This window comes from Pantherophis guttatus, chromosome 5 (genome assembly GCF_059756535.1).
Source record: "Pantherophis guttatus breed Tessera chromosome 5, ASM5975653v1, whole genome shotgun sequence".
Classification (NCBI taxonomy): Eukaryota; Metazoa; Chordata; class Lepidosauria; order Squamata; family Colubridae; genus Pantherophis; species Pantherophis guttatus.
The window spans coordinates 57,761,380-57,782,491 of NC_142067.1; the positions used below are offsets into that span (position 1 = coordinate 57,761,380).

At 37.6% G+C, this 21,112-nt stretch overlaps 1 protein-coding gene and 1 long non-coding RNA gene across 3 annotated transcripts in view; one reads left to right on the plus strand and one right to left on the minus strand.

Moving 5' to 3' along the window:
• Positions 1 to 813: 813 nt before the first annotated feature.
• The window catches only part of PDXK (pyridoxal kinase), a 51,867-nt gene continuing 31,568 nt past the window's right edge, over positions 814 to 21,112 (plus strand). For both annotated transcript variants that reach the window (XR_015734484.1, XM_034423906.3), the window contains exons 1-2: positions 814 to 3,367; positions 17,982 to 18,036. Coding sequence is in view for 1 of the 2 variants with exons in the window: in XM_034423906.3 (XP_034279797.1) it covers positions 3,275 to 3,367; positions 17,982 to 18,036 (148 nt within the window). In the remaining variant the exon portion in view is untranslated. The remainder of the gene's footprint in view (positions 3,368 to 17,981; positions 18,037 to 21,112) is intronic.
• Positions 6,572 to 20,949, minus strand: LOC148113392 (uncharacterized). The gene is made up of 3 exons (XR_015734485.1): positions 20,817 to 20,949; positions 19,123 to 19,394; positions 6,572 to 9,163 (listed from the first exon to the last, which is right to left on the minus strand). It is a non-coding gene; the product is annotated as an uncharacterized LOC148113392 (long non-coding RNA).

Below are 21,112 nucleotides of genomic sequence, written 5' to 3' on the forward strand. Positions count from 1 at the left end.
TAAAACAAGTTTTCATCAGTTCTATTTGATTTTCTAATTTCATATTTTTGTTAATAATTTTATCTTTTGACTATTAATCTTAAAAAAATGGTTAACATACCAAAGTCCCTGAATTTTTAGTAATTCTTCTACAATTTACACAAAATCATCCACAAATGCCTTATAATCCAGAGTTAGATTTTGGAAGTCAATACTTGTGGTGCCCAATATGCAATTCTCTTCAGTCTTGTAGCATTTGTTTGATCTCATCTATCATTGTCACTTCCATTTGTATTTCTTCCAGTTCATCTTTAAATTTTTCCAAAAACTTTGCTTTCTCCAGAATTAAATCTGAATCTCTGTTGTTTAAAAATAAAAATCACCCCTTCCAATTTATCCTGTCTAGATGAAATTTCCATTGCTCCCTGCCAGCTTCCCACAAGCAGAGTCAATGGGAAGCCATTGGAAATAAGTAGTTACTCTCACTCCCACTGCTTTTTTGCCATCCTATAATCATTCTGATTATCTGTATAGGTAAGTAAACATTGACTTATTACTGAAGTTAATTTGCCACTATGGTTTTTTTTTCTATTTATGATAAATAGTTTTCTTAGATGATCATGGGACTGCCCAATGGATTATCTAATTTACATTTAAAATCTGCAGATATTTTCTGAAGATACCAATATTTTCACAAAATCTTAAACATCTTTCTGTGGATAGTTTACTGGATTCAATAAAGTGTATTCCCTAGTACATTTTGTTCATTATACTTCATTTCTGCTTTTCTGTTTTAAATGGCCAATACTTGCTTTAAATGTTGTGACTAGAGTTCTCCTTTTTTATTTTATCCTTTTTCTTCTTCCTTTGACTTTGTTTGCTTAACATAATAATCCAAGAGCAACAAAATGAACTGTAACCAAAGTAATAATTGAGATTAATAAACTTTTATCTTGTTGCTTGACTTCAGCAGAACAAGATGAACAATGCCAAACAACATAATCTGCTCTTGAAGCACATTTTGTGCACATTTTTTCAGTGCCTGAAACAAAGCCAAAGATACTGAGTTTAAGCATAATAAATGAGTTACATAGGGAAAAAGAAAACCATAAAAATAAGTTCTTACAGAGGTCATACTAAATTATAGAACACAAAAAAAAGATATTGATTTCATACGCTGCTTTTTTATTTATATTTTTATTGCATGAAGTCATAAAAATGGTTTTGATAAAATTGATTACAATTTGTACATACTTTTACAAAACTGACATATCTAAGAAAATCACAAATCAAATGTGGATTAAATCGTAAGGGTTGGATGCAGATTTAATATTAAGGATTTATAGTCAACCTCTGAAGTGAGTGGTGTGATAGCCTAGAAGTAAAGACCAGTGGTGGATTGCCCCCAGTTTGCACCGGTTCTATAGAACCGGTAGTAAAATCGGCAGGAGGCTCCGCCCACCGACCCCAACATCATCAGAACGCTTCTGCGTGTGCAAAGTAGTAAAGGTAAGTAAAACCCACCCCTGGTAAAGACACTTGCCTCCCACTTGGAAGGTTGAAAGTTCAATCCTAAACCGTAACAGATGTTTCCCTATCAGGGCACAATCTGATGCCAACTCTGCTTAGGTGTCAGGAAGGGCAACTCCATCTAAAAGGGAATAAAGGACTGTAAAAATAATAGTAGACCTCTGATGTGCAAGTTAACATGTTCAAGTTCCAGTTTATTTTAATGAGTAATATAAGTAAGTCAATCCATGGTAATTCATACTATCTATAAAAACAGTACAACTATTCCATCTTTTCTCCGCTAATGTTGTTTCTTGAGAGAAAATGATGGAAGTGGAGACAAAAAACAGAAGGCTACAATTGGAGGATGAATATATGAGCTTTTTGTGAATGAATCAAGTTGATCACATATTCCAACCAGTTACCTGCCTTTTTTTTCAGGAATGGCTATTCACACTATTCTTCTCCAAATCCTGTCAGTATTCTATGCTCAGCATGCTCAGTCCCCTCCTTCACTTCTGTTTTGTTTTCCCTAAATATTTGTTGTGCTTTGCAAATGTGCCAGGTATTTAGGGGATTCTCAGAGATCTCATGGGCCCTGAAATCAATTCAGTTGGTTTCTATACTACAACCTTATGATCAGTTTTACATTCTTCTAATCTAGTGGTGCTCACCATACCTTGTGACCATTAATCCCATAATTTATTTGTGTAAGGATTATCTATTAGTTCTTTGTCTTCAATCCATTTACGGCGGCCATACCAAGAGTTTGCTAATTCTGTTTGTGCTTCCAAACGAACAGAAGATCCTTCATATCCTATCGTTGCTATCAAAACCAATACATGCATGAGAGAAAACGGTAGCGTATACCCATATTCCAATCTGAGCCTTTGATTATTGGACACAATCTGAATGGATCACCCTGCTAATATTTTTCAGTTATCAAGAGTACCTCAGATAACTAGGATTGTCAAATCAGAGCTGCAAAAGTCCAGACGACCCCTTGCTGGCAGCAGAGAAATAGAGCTGCGTCCTGTATCACCACCTGAAAGCCTTGGCAGATGGGGGTGGGATCTAATATTGGGCAAAGCCCTGCACGAAAGGCACAGCAACTTGCTGTGCTGTGCCTTTAAAATGTGTCACAAGACGCCTTTAAAATGTGGCTTCTCTCGCATCCCCCGCGTTCAGCGTCGTCCACGAACAGCATGGGGAGCTCCAGCACTGCCGTGACCTGGGAAGGTGAAGGCGGACAGGAAGCTCCGCACGGGGGCGTTTCGGCGTGAGATTTCTGTTTTTCCCAAGTGGGACGTGGGCACCCGCAGAGACGCCTCTGCCGTAGATGCCGCACGTCGGCGGCTGACTGGTCACGCTGGCGGAGGCAGCAGCAGCAAACCGATGGGGAGGGGGGGAATCGCCGTTCCTGCGCTCCCCTCCTCCTCCCCCTCCTCGCGTGTCCTCCGAGGCAGCCTTCTTCTTGCTCGAGCCACTCCCTCCCGCTGCAGGGCGGAGTGTAAGGGTGCCTTTAAATTGGGTGCGAGGGAGCTGCTGCCTGCTCAGTCTCATCTGTGATGTAAGGAGAGGTTTTAGGTGTCTAAGCCGATCGCCTGACTTCGCCTGTCATTTTCTGCCGGGCACCCTTTCTCTCTGCCACTCCGCCGCTGGGTAGATGTGCCCTTAAACCACTTCCGCCGCCGAGCAGTAGTTGGCCCGGACCTCGTCTCTGTCCGTCTGCCCAGCTTGACCTGCTGGTGCGCGCTCCGCTCCGTGCTCTCCCGGGTGCGCAGGCATGGAAGAAAAGGAGGAGTGCAGGGTGCTCTCCATCCAGAGCCATGTCGTCCGGGGCTACGTGGGCAACAAGGCGGCGACTTTCCCCCTACAGGTAGGTGGAAGAGCTGAGCCGGCTACTCACGCGCACCCGGAGCTTCCGCCGAGCGGGAGGCGAGCTGTCTGGCGTCTGCAGCGCCGGGCAAGCCTGGAGGAGCGCGGAGTGCACGTGCCGGGCTGTGACGCCGTCAAGGGATCTGCCCGCTGTTGCCCTCAAGAACTCGCCTCTCGCTGTTCAGGGGGAGCTGCCAAGTTTATACGTGCAGATGCACTCTTCTCTTTAAGGCGAGGTTTTGATGGGGTGACTTGAGAAGCCCTTGATGGCCCGAATGTCAGGCCGCGGGTCTCTGAAAGGAGATGTCCAAAAGCCTTTCACGCTTGGTTTTATTTTGTAGCGGTTGCCTTCCGAGTTTTTTTTTTTTTTTTTTAATGCCAACATTCCCTTTATTCCAAAGCAAACAGAGTGAGGTTCAAGGAGCGTGATAGAGTAAGAAGAGAAAAGAAGTGGGCCTCTCTTTATTGTAGGGATCGTTAGAAATTGCCCGTGGTGGACTTAGTTGACCCGTATGATTCCTTTATATTTTATGGAGCGGTAGAAAAAAAGAATGGGAAATGTATTAATTAGGGCACCTTGAAGACTTGCCAGGATATGTCATCAAATTCTAGGGAATGTAATGAGTGATACTTTGAAGACTTCCTCTTTTTAAAATTAATATATTTATGTCATTCCACTTTATTCAGTATCATCAAGTTTAGTTTGTTCTTTTTTCAAGGTTAGGCTGTTTGGTGGCATCATCTTAAAATGCTTTTAATAATAAAACAGGTAGACTATACTACATGTTCACTTTCTGATGTTTTAGATTATTTTAATATCTCTTGAACATTGGCTATTCTAGCTGTGACTTAGGGGGGTTGTAATACAAAGCACCTTTTGTTGCTCTCTGCTCTAATCTGTTTATTATGGCACAATAAATTGTACCCCTTTCTGCATTGCAAATGAAACTAACTGATCTGTTTCTACAGAAGAAAATAAACAGGACAAAAATCTAATTTCACAAATGGATATATTCAAGAATTAGTTTTTTAGAAAAGCCTTTTACTTTCCATGACACTCTGCCACTTTATCAAGGCAGTCATTCATGAGCAGCATTTTTATTAACATGTACTGCTTTCATTTTGAAATACACTACAATTCGTGAAGCAGTTCAGCTTTTATCTCCTGAAACTCATAAAAAAAAACCTTCGATATGTATGTGATTTTACTTTCTTTAATAAGCTCACTATTACAAGGAGCTATTCCATGAATCATGACAATTAGGTAAATTATCAGAAAGTATTGTACATTTCATTTTCTATTTTTATCTTCTTGAGTTCTATCCATTACCTAATTTGGGGTGGGGGTGGTTTGACTCAAGTTAATGTTTTAATTTCTGGTAGCTAAAATCCAGAAAAGTTTGTACCAAGTAAATATGTTCACCTTTAAGGTGCCATGACATCTTTAGTTTTTGCTGCAACAGACTGATGTGATTACCTCTCTGGAAAATGTAGATATGCTAGAAAAAACTATTCCCCAATTAAAATACTGTGTGGTTTTTTATGTAACTAAATTAATCTTTGTTGCAACTGAAGCATTGATTTCTGTACATGAAATTGGATTTGAAATACATATTGCACAGCACATGGACAGACTTAGCCATAGTTTCAACTGGGAAACTGAAAATTGTAGACCAAACTAAGTCCAAAAATGCTAGAAAGTTTCTGGAAGCCTGGCATTCAGAAATAAACCATCAGCAGGCACATACAGATAAACAACATTTACACATCATTCAACACCAAGATAAACAGGGTTAACACTAGGATTAATACCAGACCAACAATTGAGCAGTACATAATACCCCAATCAAGGAACTACCAACTCAGTTATTTATTCAAACGGTAAACAATAATCTAATCAAGGAACTATCAAGAAGAAAACACTCCCACCAATACTGATAGGGCAAGCCAGTATATATAAACAGAGAGTTATCTAGATGTTATCTAGTTGAAGATGTTATCTAGTTGGATAATGAAACGTCTGCAAGAAAAGAACAAAGTTCAGAGAACACCAAGGACTCACGTATATATTTTGTATACTTTTGAGGGGAAATGGGAAATTGTTTTGCAATATTATTTCATACCATTTTTCAAATTTGAATTACATTTCTTGAAATATGTGGAAGAGTGTTTTTATGTGACACAGAAGAAAAATAAAACAGTAAAATCTATATTCTTCACTTTTTATAGTTTACATATTCAGAATGGAGAAAAATATTCTGATAATAAAACGTAAAAAAATATTTTATATGTAGAATGGGGGTGTCAAACTCAAGGCCCAGGGGCTGGCTCCGGCCCACGGGGTGCTTAGATCTGGCCCACAGGGCCACTCTGGAAACAGCAAAGCACTGGCCCACAGTGCCTCTTCCAGCAAAAATGGAGCATGCGAGGGCCACAGGCAGCCCTCCCGAGCTCCATTTTCACTGGCAGAGGGTTGCAGGAGGCTGTCGCAGCCGAAAACGGAGCTCGGAAGCCTGTTTTCTCTGGCAGAGCACTGGGGTCACCACAGGCACCCCCAACACGAGTGATGTCGAGCTGGCCACGCCCATCCTGGCCATACCCATCCCAGCCCCCGAGGTCAAACACAACCTTGATGTGGCCCTCAATGAAATCAAGTTTGACACCCCTGATATAGAATGTTTTTAAATTATCCAAGATTAAATGTCCTAAAAAATGTAGTAGCCTAAAATGCGACTGTTGACTAGCAACAATACATAAATGTCTGACTTATTATCTATGTCCCTACTGTGTTTCCCTGAAAATAAGACCCTGTCTTATATTTTTTTGAACCCTGAAATACGCGTTTGGCCTTATTGCCATGTACTCAAAAGCCCGATTGGGCTTTTTTTTTGGGCTTTAATTGATATGCCGCCCTTCTCCAGAGATTCAGGGTGGCTTATAATGTGTTAAGCAATAGCCTTCATACTTTTGTATATTTATACAAAGTCATCTTATTGCCCACACAATCTGGGTCCTCATTTCACCTACCTTTGAAAGGATGGAAGGCTGAGTCAACCTTGAGCCTGGTGAGATTTGAACTTGCAGTAATTGCAAGCAGCAGATGTTAATCTGTTAATAACAGTGCTTTAGTCCACTGTACTACAGGCTCTTTCTTATTATCGGGGAATGTCTTATGGGGGGGAGGGGAAACAGGGTATGTATTGGTTGTCAGGGGAAAGCCTAGAAAACAATTCCTGTTCTGCCATTTTAGTAGCTTTTTATGATAGAAAGGTAATAATATAGCAAAATAACAAATAGTATGGTATGAAAACTGTATTGCTGGTAAAAGTGCAGGAAGCAAAATAATATTTGGATTATGATAAATAGTTTATCTTGTTTGTTGACATTTTCCTGCCCTGCCCCACGTCCCCTTTTGTTGTTACCTAAGCACGGGCAGCTTGGACTACTAAGCTTTGAAGCATATGTCTGCTGGACAGAAGATATTCCATATTCCTCTCTGGTTTTCAATACCAGTCACTGGAGTATTAGAAAGCGGTATGTAATTATCTATGCCATTATGCTGCCTTTTACAAAGCAATTTTGTAGAAATATAAGAAACCAGTATGTTTTCTACTGCAGACATAAACACATAATTCTACTGTCTATAGAATAGTACAAGTAATCCTCGGTCAGTGACTGCCATGTTTAGTGACAGTTTGCCCTTACAATGGTGATGAAAAAGTAACTTTTATGACCAATCTTCACATTTATGACCTTTGCAGGTCTGTAAAGCAAAGGAAAGCTGTATTAAGATCATAAGCACAGTTGCGATTTCACCTAGCAACCAATTCACTTAACAACCAAGTTGCTGGTCCCAATTGTGGTTCCTAAACAAGAATTATCTGCATTTGTTTTTATATCTCTTGGAAGGTTGTCTTTGGTTTCATTGAAAATGAGTTGTGTAAAAACCAGTTGTTGAGTTGTTACTAAGGCTGGATCACATGCTAAGAATATCACATTGCATAGTCCTCTGCGAACTATGTACTATAAAATGGTGAAGTGGCTATCAGTTTGATTAGCTTCAAAGAAGGGTTGGACCAATTCATGGAAGTCATGGAGATGGCTGGCTACTGGTATTAATCATGTTAGCAATGTGATTGCCTTTGAAAGTATCTGCTGGTAGACTAGTGGACTTCCTTGTGCAGTTGGTTTGCCACTGGGAGAATAGTCTGCTGGACTAGATGGGCCATTGGTCCAATTCAGCAGGGTACTGCTTATGTTCTTATGTTAAGTTTATAGGTTAGGATACTACCTGTATCCTACATGTCTAAATTTCCTTCTGTATTCAGCCTTTATATTGTAAAGGAGGATCTTCAGCTAGCCTGTTAAGACATGTTGGGCACAGGCGTTAAAAATAACACATAAGCAAATAAAACATTGCATTGGATTTTTCAGCATTTTGCATTGATCTACAATTACACAGCATTATTGATATACTTGAGCGATTCTTCTAGAGAATAAAAGTGAAAGGTTGTCATAATTCATTGAATTCATTGGTGTAATTGAACAGGCATGGGGAGCAGAATTCAGAAAAAAGAAACTCTTATTTAGCTAACCAACAATAAAAGCCCTGCTGATCATTTAACAGAATGTTTCTCCAGTTGTAGCATGTAATTGTGGAATTCTCTTCCCAGAGAGATCAGCCTGGTTCTTTTTCTCACTTAGTACTGAAAATTTTCTACAGGCATCAAAATTTAAATTAATTCCATATTCTTTTCCTTGATGTGAGAATTTGTCAATCAAAACAGAATATGAAAATATTAAAAGATGTGGAGTTTATTCAACATATTTATAACTGAACTTTAGCAAATAGAATGGATCCTTTCTAACAACGGATCATTTAAAGTAGCAGTTATGATATGCAAGGATAGACAAAATAAAAATGGAAATATGCACCAGAAACTGCATTTTATAAAGCATAGCAGCTATAATATCTTGAAAACTTCTCATAAATAAACCATAATCGGAAATCAGATTAAATCTAAAATCTGGATGCAGTAACATTCAAGGCCCTTTTGTGAATTCAGCCTGCCTAATCTATAAATGTCAGAGTAGTCATACAGGAGGATGCCTGTAAAATTACCTGTCCCAAGTATAAAACTTGAAATTTGATTATGGTATGCCTTTCAAGTAATTATAAAAAATATCCCATTATAGGGAATTTTTATCTACTCTAATGATTTGAAAGATGTATTTACAAAAGCCTATTAGTAAGACCACCTTTTTATATTCTTGGATTATGCAATTTATGATGGTATTCTGTGTACTATTGTGCTTCTCTGTGTATTTTTCGTGTATGTGCAAAATAATGAAAAGTCTTATTATTTTGGATAGTTAATAGAAAATATTGACAACAATAATCACACAACACAACAAAATAGGTGAGACTTGTTACCTTAATATCATATAGATTTTTACTAGATCTTACCCAGCATCAGATTTTAGATAAACATTTCCCAATGCCATCTGTGGAAGAATTCTACTGAAACATTTTTTTTCCTTTAATTTTTTAAATTTTCCCTTCTTTGTAGTTAGTTCAGTAGTGCTTCACTTCAATTATTAGCATTTGGGGATGGGAGGGAGAAGGATTTTCAGTGCACAGTTAAAGCACTGCCCTTTTGAACATGTCATATTGACACATGTATGAAGAGGCAAGTCTTTGATTGCACTGCCAGGTCAGCCACTGTGGTTTTTAGGTCCCCAATTCATGGACACTTCTGCTTTTAATCCTGGAAGTTAGGCATCATATCAGTTTTTCCTATTGGAACACAAAAGAAACTATGAATGGAACCAAGGTAAAATAAGAGATTCTTGGATATCCTGCAAAAATTTTTCTATTTTTCATTTATGAAGTAAGGTGCAAGTAGATTTTGAAAAACCGTTCCTGCTATTGAATAGAAGCCACAGTAGTATGAATCTACTGTGAGAATATCTAATTTGGAGAAAGGAATATTTTTTTAAAAAAAATCACCAGAAGAAAATTATTACGCATTTTAAGTACTGGAGCAGACGTCAAAGTATGCCAGAATATGCTCCCTTGCAGTGTAGAAGCTGTGAGGTTAATCTGTGCTCTATAGGGGCAGCTGTTTCTGATGAGGGAGGTAAGTCATGCATTTGAGCACTGAAACCTCTGTAAACTAAATGGCTCTGAATCAGAACTGAAAAACAGTTCAGCATTCTGACTCATGCTGACGTTTTGCTCCTATTTATAGGAGAACATGAAAGCTGCTTTAAACATCCAAATTAACCATAATAAAGAAGATTTTTGAAAAGTAATCAAAATGTGAGTCTTATAGCCAAGTGAATCAGAAGAATGAAAGTAAATTGATATCTGTCAGTGACAAATCTATTATATAGTTTAAAAATCAAAGCCCAGAACTGTTGTCAGCCAAATGAATTGCATCACTCAGGATTTGAGCAAGCTTGCTTGATTTCTTGCATTTTCCCTTATCTTAAGTAGGACAGATTCCATTTATTATTTGGGGATGGAAATATTTTATTAAACTGCTATCCTGCGTTGTATATTGCTTTCTACTTTTCCCTTGGCTGATGGAAGCCACTGGTCAGAAAGTAAGATAAGAAAGAAAAGCTTTCCATTAAAAATTGGACTTCTTATAATTTTCTAATTGCTACTAATCATTAAAAAAATCCATAGTTTTCCAGATGGATTAGGTATTGTGGTTGTACCATTATTGAGATAATAGCCAGGTTAAACTGACACAGCAAAACCTATAAAATCTTGCTCTGTTAGTATTTGTAGCTGTTGCCCTCTTCTCAATGGCTGATTTATTAGCTTAGCAACTGGTTCTCTCCGTGAGGGAGCTAGAGTCAGTGATGATGGTTGCTTCTTTGAGTTTGTACCACAGGCCTTTGTAAGTGAATCATTTGGGAAATAAAACAAAAATAACAATTTAGAAGAAACTTTTCAATTAAAAAATGCCTCTCTTCTTTAGAAAAATTCTATTTTAATTAAAGACAACTGTATTTGTATTACAGATAGTCCTCGACTTACAACCACAATTGAGCCAAACATTTCTGTTGCTAAGTAAAACATTCGTTAAGTGAGTTTTGCCCCATTTTATGACTTTTCTTGCCACATTTGTTAAGTGAATCTGGCTTCCCCATTGACTTTGCTTGTCAGAAGGTCACAAAAGGTGGATCACATGATCCAGAACACTGCAACTGTCATACATATGAGTCAGTTGCCAAGCATCTGAATTTTGATCACGTGACCTTGGGGATCATGTGACCATGGAGTTGCTGCAATGGTTGTAAGTGTGAAAAATGTCACTTTTTTCAGTGGCATTGTAACTTTGGTAACTAAATGAAGTGTTGTAAATCAAGGACTACTTGTAATAGCAAGATCCTTTGGATGGACCTTAATCTTCAAAAGAAACAGGCTAGAAAATATTGTTGGCTGAAAAGAAAGATTGTAACAATTTCTATTGTCATCTGCCCTACTTGTATTTGTGCATTGCTTCAATGATTCTTTTCAAGTTAAAGAACAGGAATCTTCATTGAGAAAGAGAGCGTGAAACTAAAGTGCAAATTAGAAATAGTAGAGGATGGTGTGAGGAATTAAAATGAATTCTGTTGTAAATAGATAGGAAAACAATAGTGAACCTGTTTAAAGTTGTGATAATAGTCTATCCTTTTACACCTCAGTGATATAATCAGAAAAATCAACCAAAGAATTTACTCTTCACAAGAAAAATAGGCTGTGAAACTGAAGTTTAGCTTTATAACATAATTATGTGTATATTTACTTAGAAGAAAAGTGCAATTAATTTTCCCTATGCTACTTCTCCCTCTTTAAAAGAAAATTGGAAAGGTAATATGGTTTTCAGAAGCATCTAATTTGAACTATCAGGAAAGGAGTGTGTGATGATCATGAGAGTCAGAAAAGAAGCAGTTTGCAGTTGAGGCCAAGGTCCACTATCTAGACTCTAGACTGAACCTTGTGAAGAAAACCCCTAATAAAATTGTGCTTAGCATGGAAGCACAAATGAATCCTGCTATTAGCTGAGAGTGAAAAAAATAGAAACTGGCCGGACTAGGAACCCACTGTGTCCTTGTATTTATCAATGAGAGCTTTAAAAGCCTCCATTACAATATTAGAAGTTTTATACTAAGGTTGATGAACTATTAATTAAATTGGGGACACATTAAAAAAAGGAAAAATGGGAAAACATTCAAAATCCAGGTTAAGGACATTCTTTTCTCAGAATCTTATTTTCCCAAACTATTTTGAAAATTTTGTGTTGGCCTGCTAAAGATCACTTTAATTTGAAAAGTATTAAATTTTGCATCTCTGATTTGTATGGCTCTTTATTATGATTACCCTAATCACTTGCCATGGCCATGTTGATGTTATTCCCTTATCAAATTTTTGCTCTAACGTAATAAGAAGCCTCATCTTTTTTAAACTTGTACTATTTTCTCTGATGGAATCTTCCTTTTTTCCACTTGGCACACATGAGGATTAACTACATCTAAAACCACAACTAGGCATCCCCTAGCCTCAATTGTGGATGCACCAGCCTCTATTAACTACATTTTGAGTCTCCTTAAATGTGGCCTGTATCAATTTACAATTACAAAATATTGCATTATTTGAACTTGTACTAATTTTAATCTTTCTGCATAAATTATTTCAGCAGAAATAACTACTACACATATGAAGAATGACTAAAAATGAATCAGCTTCAAGTGAAAAGTTCATTACCAACTTTTTGAGTTACAATAAAGATGATGCAACTAAATGCAGCTAATTTAATACAAATGATGGCAATAGAGTATCTTAGTACAGGAGAGAAAAGATTTTTAAAAATAGCTAAAATCTTAATTTATTGCCTCAGGCTCACACTTAAAAACATATTCAAAATAAGTACTGGCTTTCTATGTTTTAATGAAGAACTACTTTTACAATGCATGCTTTTAGTGCTTTCATTTTTTCACACTTTGAGAATTAAACAGTTGTTTAGAATATGAAATGGGCTATCTGGAGCATTTCTTGAAAGTGTTTCAGATTTAAAACAGCTGGCTGCTCAAAAGTGGACTGTTTCAAAAGTGGGGTGTTTTATGACATTTTGAATCATAAACATGTTGCATGCTGTTACTAAATATCTAATCATGATGCCCCACAGGAGCATCTTCTTTGTTTTATCTCTACAGCAACAACCCTGGGAAATAGGTTGGGCTAAGCCTGAGTGATTGATCTCAGATTTATCCACAATGCACATTATTTTTAAGTAGGTAAATGGCTCTTTCATCTCTGAATCTCTTTTGAAGATGTTGATAGGGTAGACATAGTAAAAGATATGAACTGCAATGATAAAGCAAAAATAACTCCTGAAAGAAGCTTTGTAACTTCATATTACGGGTTCAGAAAAACTATTTTATACTCTTAGGATGCTGGAGTTAGTGTCATTATGCCTAGTTAACAATTTATTGTTCCAGAATCATATATAAACAAACAACATGTTGCACTCAAGACAATAATTACATCACTTCGAATAAAAAGCCCAAATTTGTGATTTAAGTGTGACACATTTGTTTTCTCAGATGCCAATAGTAACACATTTCTGGTTTCCCTAGGAGAAACATCTGTTGTGTTGAGAACTGTTCTCAATTCAAAATGTGAGAGTGGGAACATACCCCCAGGATTTAGTATACTGCAAACATTATTCCATAACCTTTGCTCCTGACGGTACAGTCCAACTTTTCTATAAGCAGCCATGTAAGATACTGTAGTACAAACACTACCCTTCCCCCCAGTATTGAACTACTAAAAATACTTTCACATTTCTGGTCTGTAAACAAATGATATATAAAGTTAAACTCGCTGATGAGATTTAAATTTGTTTTACTGCTTTATCCTTCAAGGTCATAACAGAATATAAGTAGTCCTCAACTTAAAACCATTTGTTTAGCGACTGTTCAAAGTTACAAAGGTATTGAAAAAAGTGACTTATGACCATTGCAGCATCCCTATGGACATGTGATCAAAATTCAGACGCTTGGCAACTGACTCATACTTATGATGGTTGCAGTGTTTTGGGGTCATGTGACCCTTTTGCGACCTTCTGACAAGCAAAGTTAAGTGGGAAGCCACAATCACTTAATAACTGTGTTACTAACTTAACAACTACAGTGATTCACTTAACAAATGTGGCAAGAAAGGTCATAAAATGGGACAAAATTCATTTAACAAATGTACTTATTTAGGGAGAGAAATTTTGGACCCAATTGTGGTCATAAGTTGAGGACTACCTGTGTTGTGGCTCCGACCCCTAGCCCATTTTATCGGAGGAAGAAGGCTCCGAACATGAAGGAGAGGAGCCGGCCAGGCCTCCCTCTCCAGGCCCCTCCTCTCTGGCAATGCCTCAGGTGTCTGCCGAGGGAGAGGAGATTGACCAGGAGCCAGGTGTCTCCGATGACAGCGATGAGGGTGATAAGTCGTTCCTGGATCCACGCCAACGAAGGCGAGATAAACGTTTGTAGCAGATGAGGAGGCGTGCCAGGGAATAAGCTGAGTCACTGGACCACACCCCACAGGCTATATAAGAGAGTGTGGTGGCCATTTAGACTCTGTGACAGACAAAGCTAACTTCTGGCTAGTCACTTTGTACAACGCCTAATCTGCTGAAGGTTTCATGTTTGAGCTGGACTGTTTTGAAAACTGTGTGTATTCGTTGGTGTTATCTGGTGGAGGAACACTCCCTCTTCTTGTAGTAAAGCACTTGGCCGACGGTTATCGTATTGCTGCCAAGTTCCTGATAACGAACCTTGTGTGTGCCGAGTACTTCTTTAACCCCTGGCTGGCTGTTTGTGTGTGTGTGGGGACGGGGACAGAACAACCTGTACATGAGATGGTATTGTTTCTATTATTAGCTGCCTCAATATGTGCTCCTAGTATAATTGATTATCCACCGTACTGCATTATTACCAGGCAATATATCTCTAAATCTTACTTTGGTAACTTTCTGTATTCTTTCAAATACTGCAAAACCTCATAATTATATCAGTTTGATGTGCTGTATTAAATAAGAGAGAATAAAAGATATCAGTTTATACCACCAGCCTGGGATAGTTATTACATTCTGATTTTTTGAGGAATTATTTGGACTTTTAAAGTAGTTTTATCTGAGATGAATTTGATTTAACATGCATGTAAGTGTTTGATTTGTTTTCATGAGGGTAAGATTTTCTAAAAAGAGAAGTCTCTAAATCTCTCTCAGTATTCTTAATCAAAATTTCCATGTTTTCTCTCCACAGCATGTGTTGATGAGGTTGCAATTTTTTTTTTACCAACTGTTGCTTTTACTTTGACTAATTTTTTCCATGTTTACTTATTTTTAACTGTCTTATAAACCACTGGGGGTTATAACTTGTGGTTAATTCTGAGAATCTGATGCACAGTTTAACTAAGTCCTTAGTTTTATGGATCCTGGAGTTTCTTTTATTTGTTAGAGGAACGCAGGAAATGAAATGGCAGAAGAGATCTGAAGAGCAATGCTACAAGAATTGGTCTTCCCCCTCTTCAAGAAGGCATCTCTGGATACAGTGATACTGGACAATTTTAATCTTGTCTGCACATTTCCCTTTTTTGTGAAAGTTGTTGATAAAATGGTTGAGTTTCAGCTTCAGAAGCCCCTGGGGAAAGCTGATTATCTGGGCATTTTTCATTTGGGTTTCAGACCAGAATATAGTACTAACATGACATTGATCATGCTTGTGGATGATCTCTGGTAGGACTAGGGTACAGGGTGCATCTATCCTGGAGTTGCTCAACAACTTTTAGTACCACTAAGATTTAGAAGTGGGGGACACAATGTTCTTCCTCCTCCAGGGCTGGATACAGTCACTGTTGAGGGAGGACAGAGGTCTTGCCTAAGCCCTTGCAATATAGGAGCATCCAGGAGTTCACCCTCTCCCTTAGCATCTGCAATAGGGATTGGCAATCTTTTTCTTCACAAGGGCCAGAATCCATGCCACCACGCAAGGAACTGTGGGGCAGAGTAGTGGGAAGGATTGGGGGGAAGATGGGCTCAAAAAGTAGCAGCTGAGATGGGGTAAAAAGGAAAATAGATTGACTGTGTATAAGAATATTGAGTCCAGAGCTCTGAAATGTAAATAAATAGATTAAAGAATAAAATAGACTTGGAAAATGAGATAGAACAATATAAAGCAAAAGTAAGATTTTCTGGGAATAAGAAACCTAAGCCAGTTTGCTGAGGTTGAAAAGCACTGGTTTATACTATATACAAGGGCATGCTATCTTCTGCTTCTCACAAAACCTTTTTCACACTTTGTTCTATCTTATCTTTCCTTATGGTTTAGAAAAATCAGTTCCTTTCTCAAGGGAAGAAAAAAATGAGTAAAAGGTATTTCTTGTAGTTTGTTTTTGTTCATCTTGTGTAAATGGAGCCAGTTGAAGGTTTCATCTGAATTCTTCAGCTCTCTTTATCTTGTTCTTCCCTTTGCTCCCATTTTTCTGGCCAGCTAGTAATAATGGCATAGCAGGGTTCCAAGGGAAAATGAAATCTAGATAAATGTTTGTATTCTCTATATATTATATCTCAGTCTACCTTACACACCCGGAATTTTTTGATGGCTTCACATCCAAATATTAACCAGGACCTTCCCTGCAGATCTTCTAAGCCCAACAAAACTGGCCAAGATAACTTCATCAGAATTGTAAATAACTCTGACCCAAATGCATATATTTTTCATTTTTTTATAGAATTGTGAATGGATAGGAGTCTGAACTACAGCTTATATAAAATTGGAGCTTCTGCTTGACTTTCTATTTAGCTAAATTCTTTTAGCTTGCATTAAACACTAACATGAAGCAGTTTAAACCTATTGATGTACAACTGATAAATATTGTTATCATAGCTCTTAAAAGTTACAATTATGCCTACTAGTTTCTAATGATTAATTAAAACAATATATTATGCAAATACATTTTTCTTCCTTAAAATGAACATTGAATTTGCTATTATGGAAATGCTTTTTGGACATAATGTACCCTCTATTTCTTAGAGAGTGTACTGCTTTTTAGATAATAAAGAACAACAGGGCTTAACAGTTTTAGCAGCTTTCTATAAACATTAAGGAACAGGATAGTATCTCAAAATGGAAAAATACTATTGCCCAGGTTTTGTAATCATAGATTCTGCATCTTGATGGAGCTAATCACATTCACTTGACTATTTTTGCTATCTTGTGAACCATATTCATATAGTTCATATATATATATATGAATATATTCATATATATTCATATAGTTACATTGATGAGAGCTATTACGAGCAGGGTATATGGTTGTGATACAGTTTATACCAATCCTGTCCTTAGTTTCAAACAGATCAGTTCCCAGTTGAAGGTAAAACAAAGAATTTGATATTGATAACATTCAGAGAGGTGAGTATGATGGCACCACCAAACTGAAATAATCATTCCAGGAATCAATCAAGGCTTAGAAACCCAAAGTCCCAATGCTATAAGATTGTTCTATAAAGATTGTCATGCTAAGCGTGGTACTACTGTATCAGATTCTCCAAATCCTTTGGTCAGCTCCTGCTCTTCTTCCTACTCAGAAGAGGATTGGTCCAAAGAGGTTATGACAGACAAGGCTTAAAGCTGCTAAAGATGTAGTTTTTAAAAATTTCTCAGCCCCCGAAAAAGGCAGCTATTGTGTAGATTGGTCCTCTGAACTGTGGACTTCCCCAAACAGTGAAACAGATTTCAGAGTCTGCTAAGATTTTGCAAATGTGTGCAAAGGCTTCATTTTTGATACAGTAGCAATCACTGACATAAAGTGGAGAAAGGGTTACCCTGGCCTGGCATGCTAAGCGAACAATAATGCCTCTGGAGCATTATTAGTGTGCCTAGCAAAAGAGTCATTCATTTGCCAGAAAATTGCCTCAAAATAGATTATACACAGTTATTTCTGCACCATTACTATGTCTCCTTAAGATTCATGGTGACAACATGTCTTTTGATCATCAGTTCATGGAGCAGCTCTGGAGAGCAGCCACAAAGCCTAGGAAAAGAAGCAGCTAGGTTAAGTTTGTGCCCATATGTACTTTAATTTTGCTCTTTACAACTAGATTTTTGCGCAACTCTAGTGTATACACATGTGTATACATTGCAACTCAACAAAATAATGCTATTTCTTTTGTAAAATATAATGCTTTTGTATACTGATTGATTGTAAGCTGCCTTACAGTCACCTTTGGTGAGATAGGCAGCATATAAGATTTTTTTTCAGCTGTCTGAATCCCGATTACTGAATTTTCCATTTTTATTGTTGTTATAGCTGCAGTGTTGTTTGTTTTAGGATTAAACTTATTTCTGCAAATATTTGTACTATTTTTGTTATATTGTGAAGCCTGATGTCTTTTTTAATTAATCTGTCGATGTGTTTATGCATATTTTTCTTATTCAAAACATTTTCCTGTTTGGTTTTGCTTATTCATATCTACTGTCAACTCATATTGAATAACAATATCTTATTACCCTTGAAAAATGAAAGAAAACTCTATAAACATTTTTTTCTTTTATTATAGGTGTTGGGCTTTGAAATAGATACTGTGAACTCTGTCCAGTTTTCAAATCATACAGGTAAGTGTGTGTGCCTGTGTAATTTAATCTGTTATGGTTCAGAACAAGTTATGCCTGTAGAAATTCCCCTTAGTGTTTAAACCTGCTACTGGCCATGTCCAATGAATGGTTGTAGACCTATCTGTTCTGTGTGTTGACATAGTATCTCTGACTAAGCATTCTTAAACCAATCAGCTATGTACTTGTCAGCCTTTACTTACATAGCATCTATGTCATACTTAAAGAAGGGAGAAGAGGCAGAGGCTAGTTATCCCGGAGCAGAAACATGTGTACTCCCTGTAATTCAGTGATTCCGTCAGAAACAGACCCTTTTCCCACCACTTCTATGGAATCTGAAACAGAGCTTAAAGCCATAAGAAAAAAAATGCCATTGTACAGGAGCTCCCCCCCCCCCCCGGCAGTTGAATGCACCCAACTATAATGCCAGGTGCCCCAAGGATAACAAACCCAGCTCTGTGTTGATCTCATGACAGCTGTGCTTTTGGTGGAGAGTTCTCTTGGAAAATTGTTGGAGTCAACATGTGCAGCCCCATCTTGTTGGTCCATACTTGGAATACTAGTACAAACTACCCATTCTTTGATTCTTGTCTAGTTACTGACTATATATTCTACCTGATTTCTTCTGACTTGGTAAAATATAGTTACAACCCTTAGGATCAGTCTAGCTTTGCTCAGTTGATAATTATTGTGGTAAATTATTGTTGTGCTCCAAATTGGGACTGTCTGATTACTTATTTTAGTATCCCTGGAACAGAACTATATCATTCAGAAGCAAAAGAAATGATAACATAGACTACTTTTGACAGTAAGCCAGTCCAACACATAACCTTGACTAAGCATGACTTACAGAAAAGTCCAGGGCATAAGAAAATTAACTTCTTTGGTTCTAAGTACCATGTTTCCCTGAAAATACGACCAACCCCGAAAGTAAGTCCTAGCTTGATTTTTACACGTGCGCCCAATATAAGCCATACCCCCAAAATAAGCCCTAGTTAAGACCCTGCCCACTCCGGGGTGCATGGGATGGGGCGAAGCGCACAGGTAAAAATTAAGCTAGAGTGGGAAGGGTGGAGCTGCCCTACTTACCAGGCCTCATACACTCCAATACCTGCCTGCGTTGCAGGCCCACTTCTTCTGTGGCCGCTTGCTGCCACTGGTGCGCGTCGCCTCCGGCCTCTGTTTCAATGTCAGAGGCCTTCCGTAAAGGCCTCTGCAGACAAGAAACGGGCTCTGGATTGATGTGTGCAGTGCCTCCCTGGCCTCGTTTTGCCGTCAGAGGCCTTCCAGCACTGGAAACCCGAAGACCAGCTGGCCAGTGCCCATGTTTCAGATTTCATCCAATGTTCACGAGAAAATTTCTAAATATTAAAAAAAGACATGCATTATGACCAAAATCACAGGCAAAATAATAGTTAAGAAGAGGTTACAATTTAACCTGTGTTTGCTGCTGTAAACAGTAGTGTACTTGCCAACCTTTTGCAAGTCTTTGAATCTACATGTTATCAGGGAGAGATGCTTTTTCTAGGCTGTGTGCTGAAGAAGAGGTTACAGGTAATCTTCGACTTACAACAGTTTGTTTAGTGACCATTTGAAGTTACAATGGCACTGAAAAAATGACTTATAACCATTTTTTACACTTATGGCCAATGCAGTATCTCCATAGTCACGTAATTTACGTTCAGATGTTTAACAACTGATTCACATTTATGACGATTGCAGTATCCTGGGGTCATGTGATCCCCTTTTGCAACCTTCTGACAAGCAAAGTCAATGGGAAAGCCAGATTCACTTAACAACTGTGTTACTAATTTAGCAACTGAAGTGATTCACTTAACAAATGTGGCAAGGAAAGTCATGAAATGGAACAAAACTCATTTAACAAATGTCTCACTTAGCAACATAAATTCTGGACTCAATTGAGGTCATAAATCAAGGACTAGCTGTATTCAATCTCCTAAAATAAAAGGTTTCATCTTTTAAAGTGAAAAAAGACTAAGAAGAGAAGTTGAGTATACAGCATCCCATCTCCTCTGCATCTCTCACAATTAACTGATTGAAAACTCTGAGGATCAGGAGGGAAGTCCAGGGTTAAACTGATCTGTTTTAGACTGTTTCAGAGTAGATGTAAAAATAACTAGAAATATGACATAAGACCAATAAGCAAGGTACCATTTAAAAGGTAGGTGAGCTTCTGCTTAGGAATTCACTGAAACATACCATTTGCCCAGCAGCGTGTAAACTTTTGTAGGCAACAGTAGATCAAGTGAAAGTAAAATTGAGGGAATGTGCATCATAGTAAGGCAATTTTACTAATATAAGTGGGGAAGCTCCATTTTAGTTGTCTTTTTGTCATCTGTGAAAACATTTTTATTCAGACTGTCTTTTTTATTTTAATTTGTCAAATACAGTCTTTGTATATTTTTCTTTTCTAAATTATTATATAAGAGTACAATAAAATAATTTCGTGATCTTGATCAGGCTTATACATACAACTATACAATAAAAACTTTCTAATTGAAATGTTTCTCTGACTTTATCTTTTAGAGTAGTTTAGCCAAAGTAGTTTCTGGACTCCAGAGTTCTGTCTGCTTGAATTAAAAACGTAAAAGTAAATGCAAGCTATTTCTGTTGTTAATTAAGCAAAACTATCTGTCCACACTAAATTAAGGAAAATGTAAGTAAAATGCAAAGAATAAATTTATCCTTCCTGAGGGGTAAGAGTAGACTTTTGAATGTTTCCACAGATAAAGCATTAGCATGCTGACCCACTTCTTGCTTACCCAATTTGCTTGTTGTTCACAGTATGATACTGTACTGTATCCTTGATTGCCTTGGAGCATTTCCTCCTTCCCTCCCAATGTTTATTCATAAGTATTCTTGGCAAAACTGATGTGTGCATCTTTGAACTTTTGTACTGTCAAGACCTGAAATACAAATACTTTAATAAGAAGGGGTCAGAGAAATCTGGGATTGAATTTGGTTCAAAAGCTATGGCGAATAATTATCATTATAAACTGATGGATTTCGTGCCTCATAAAACTTGAAAAACCCTTCCTTATGCTTTCAATTTTGTAAT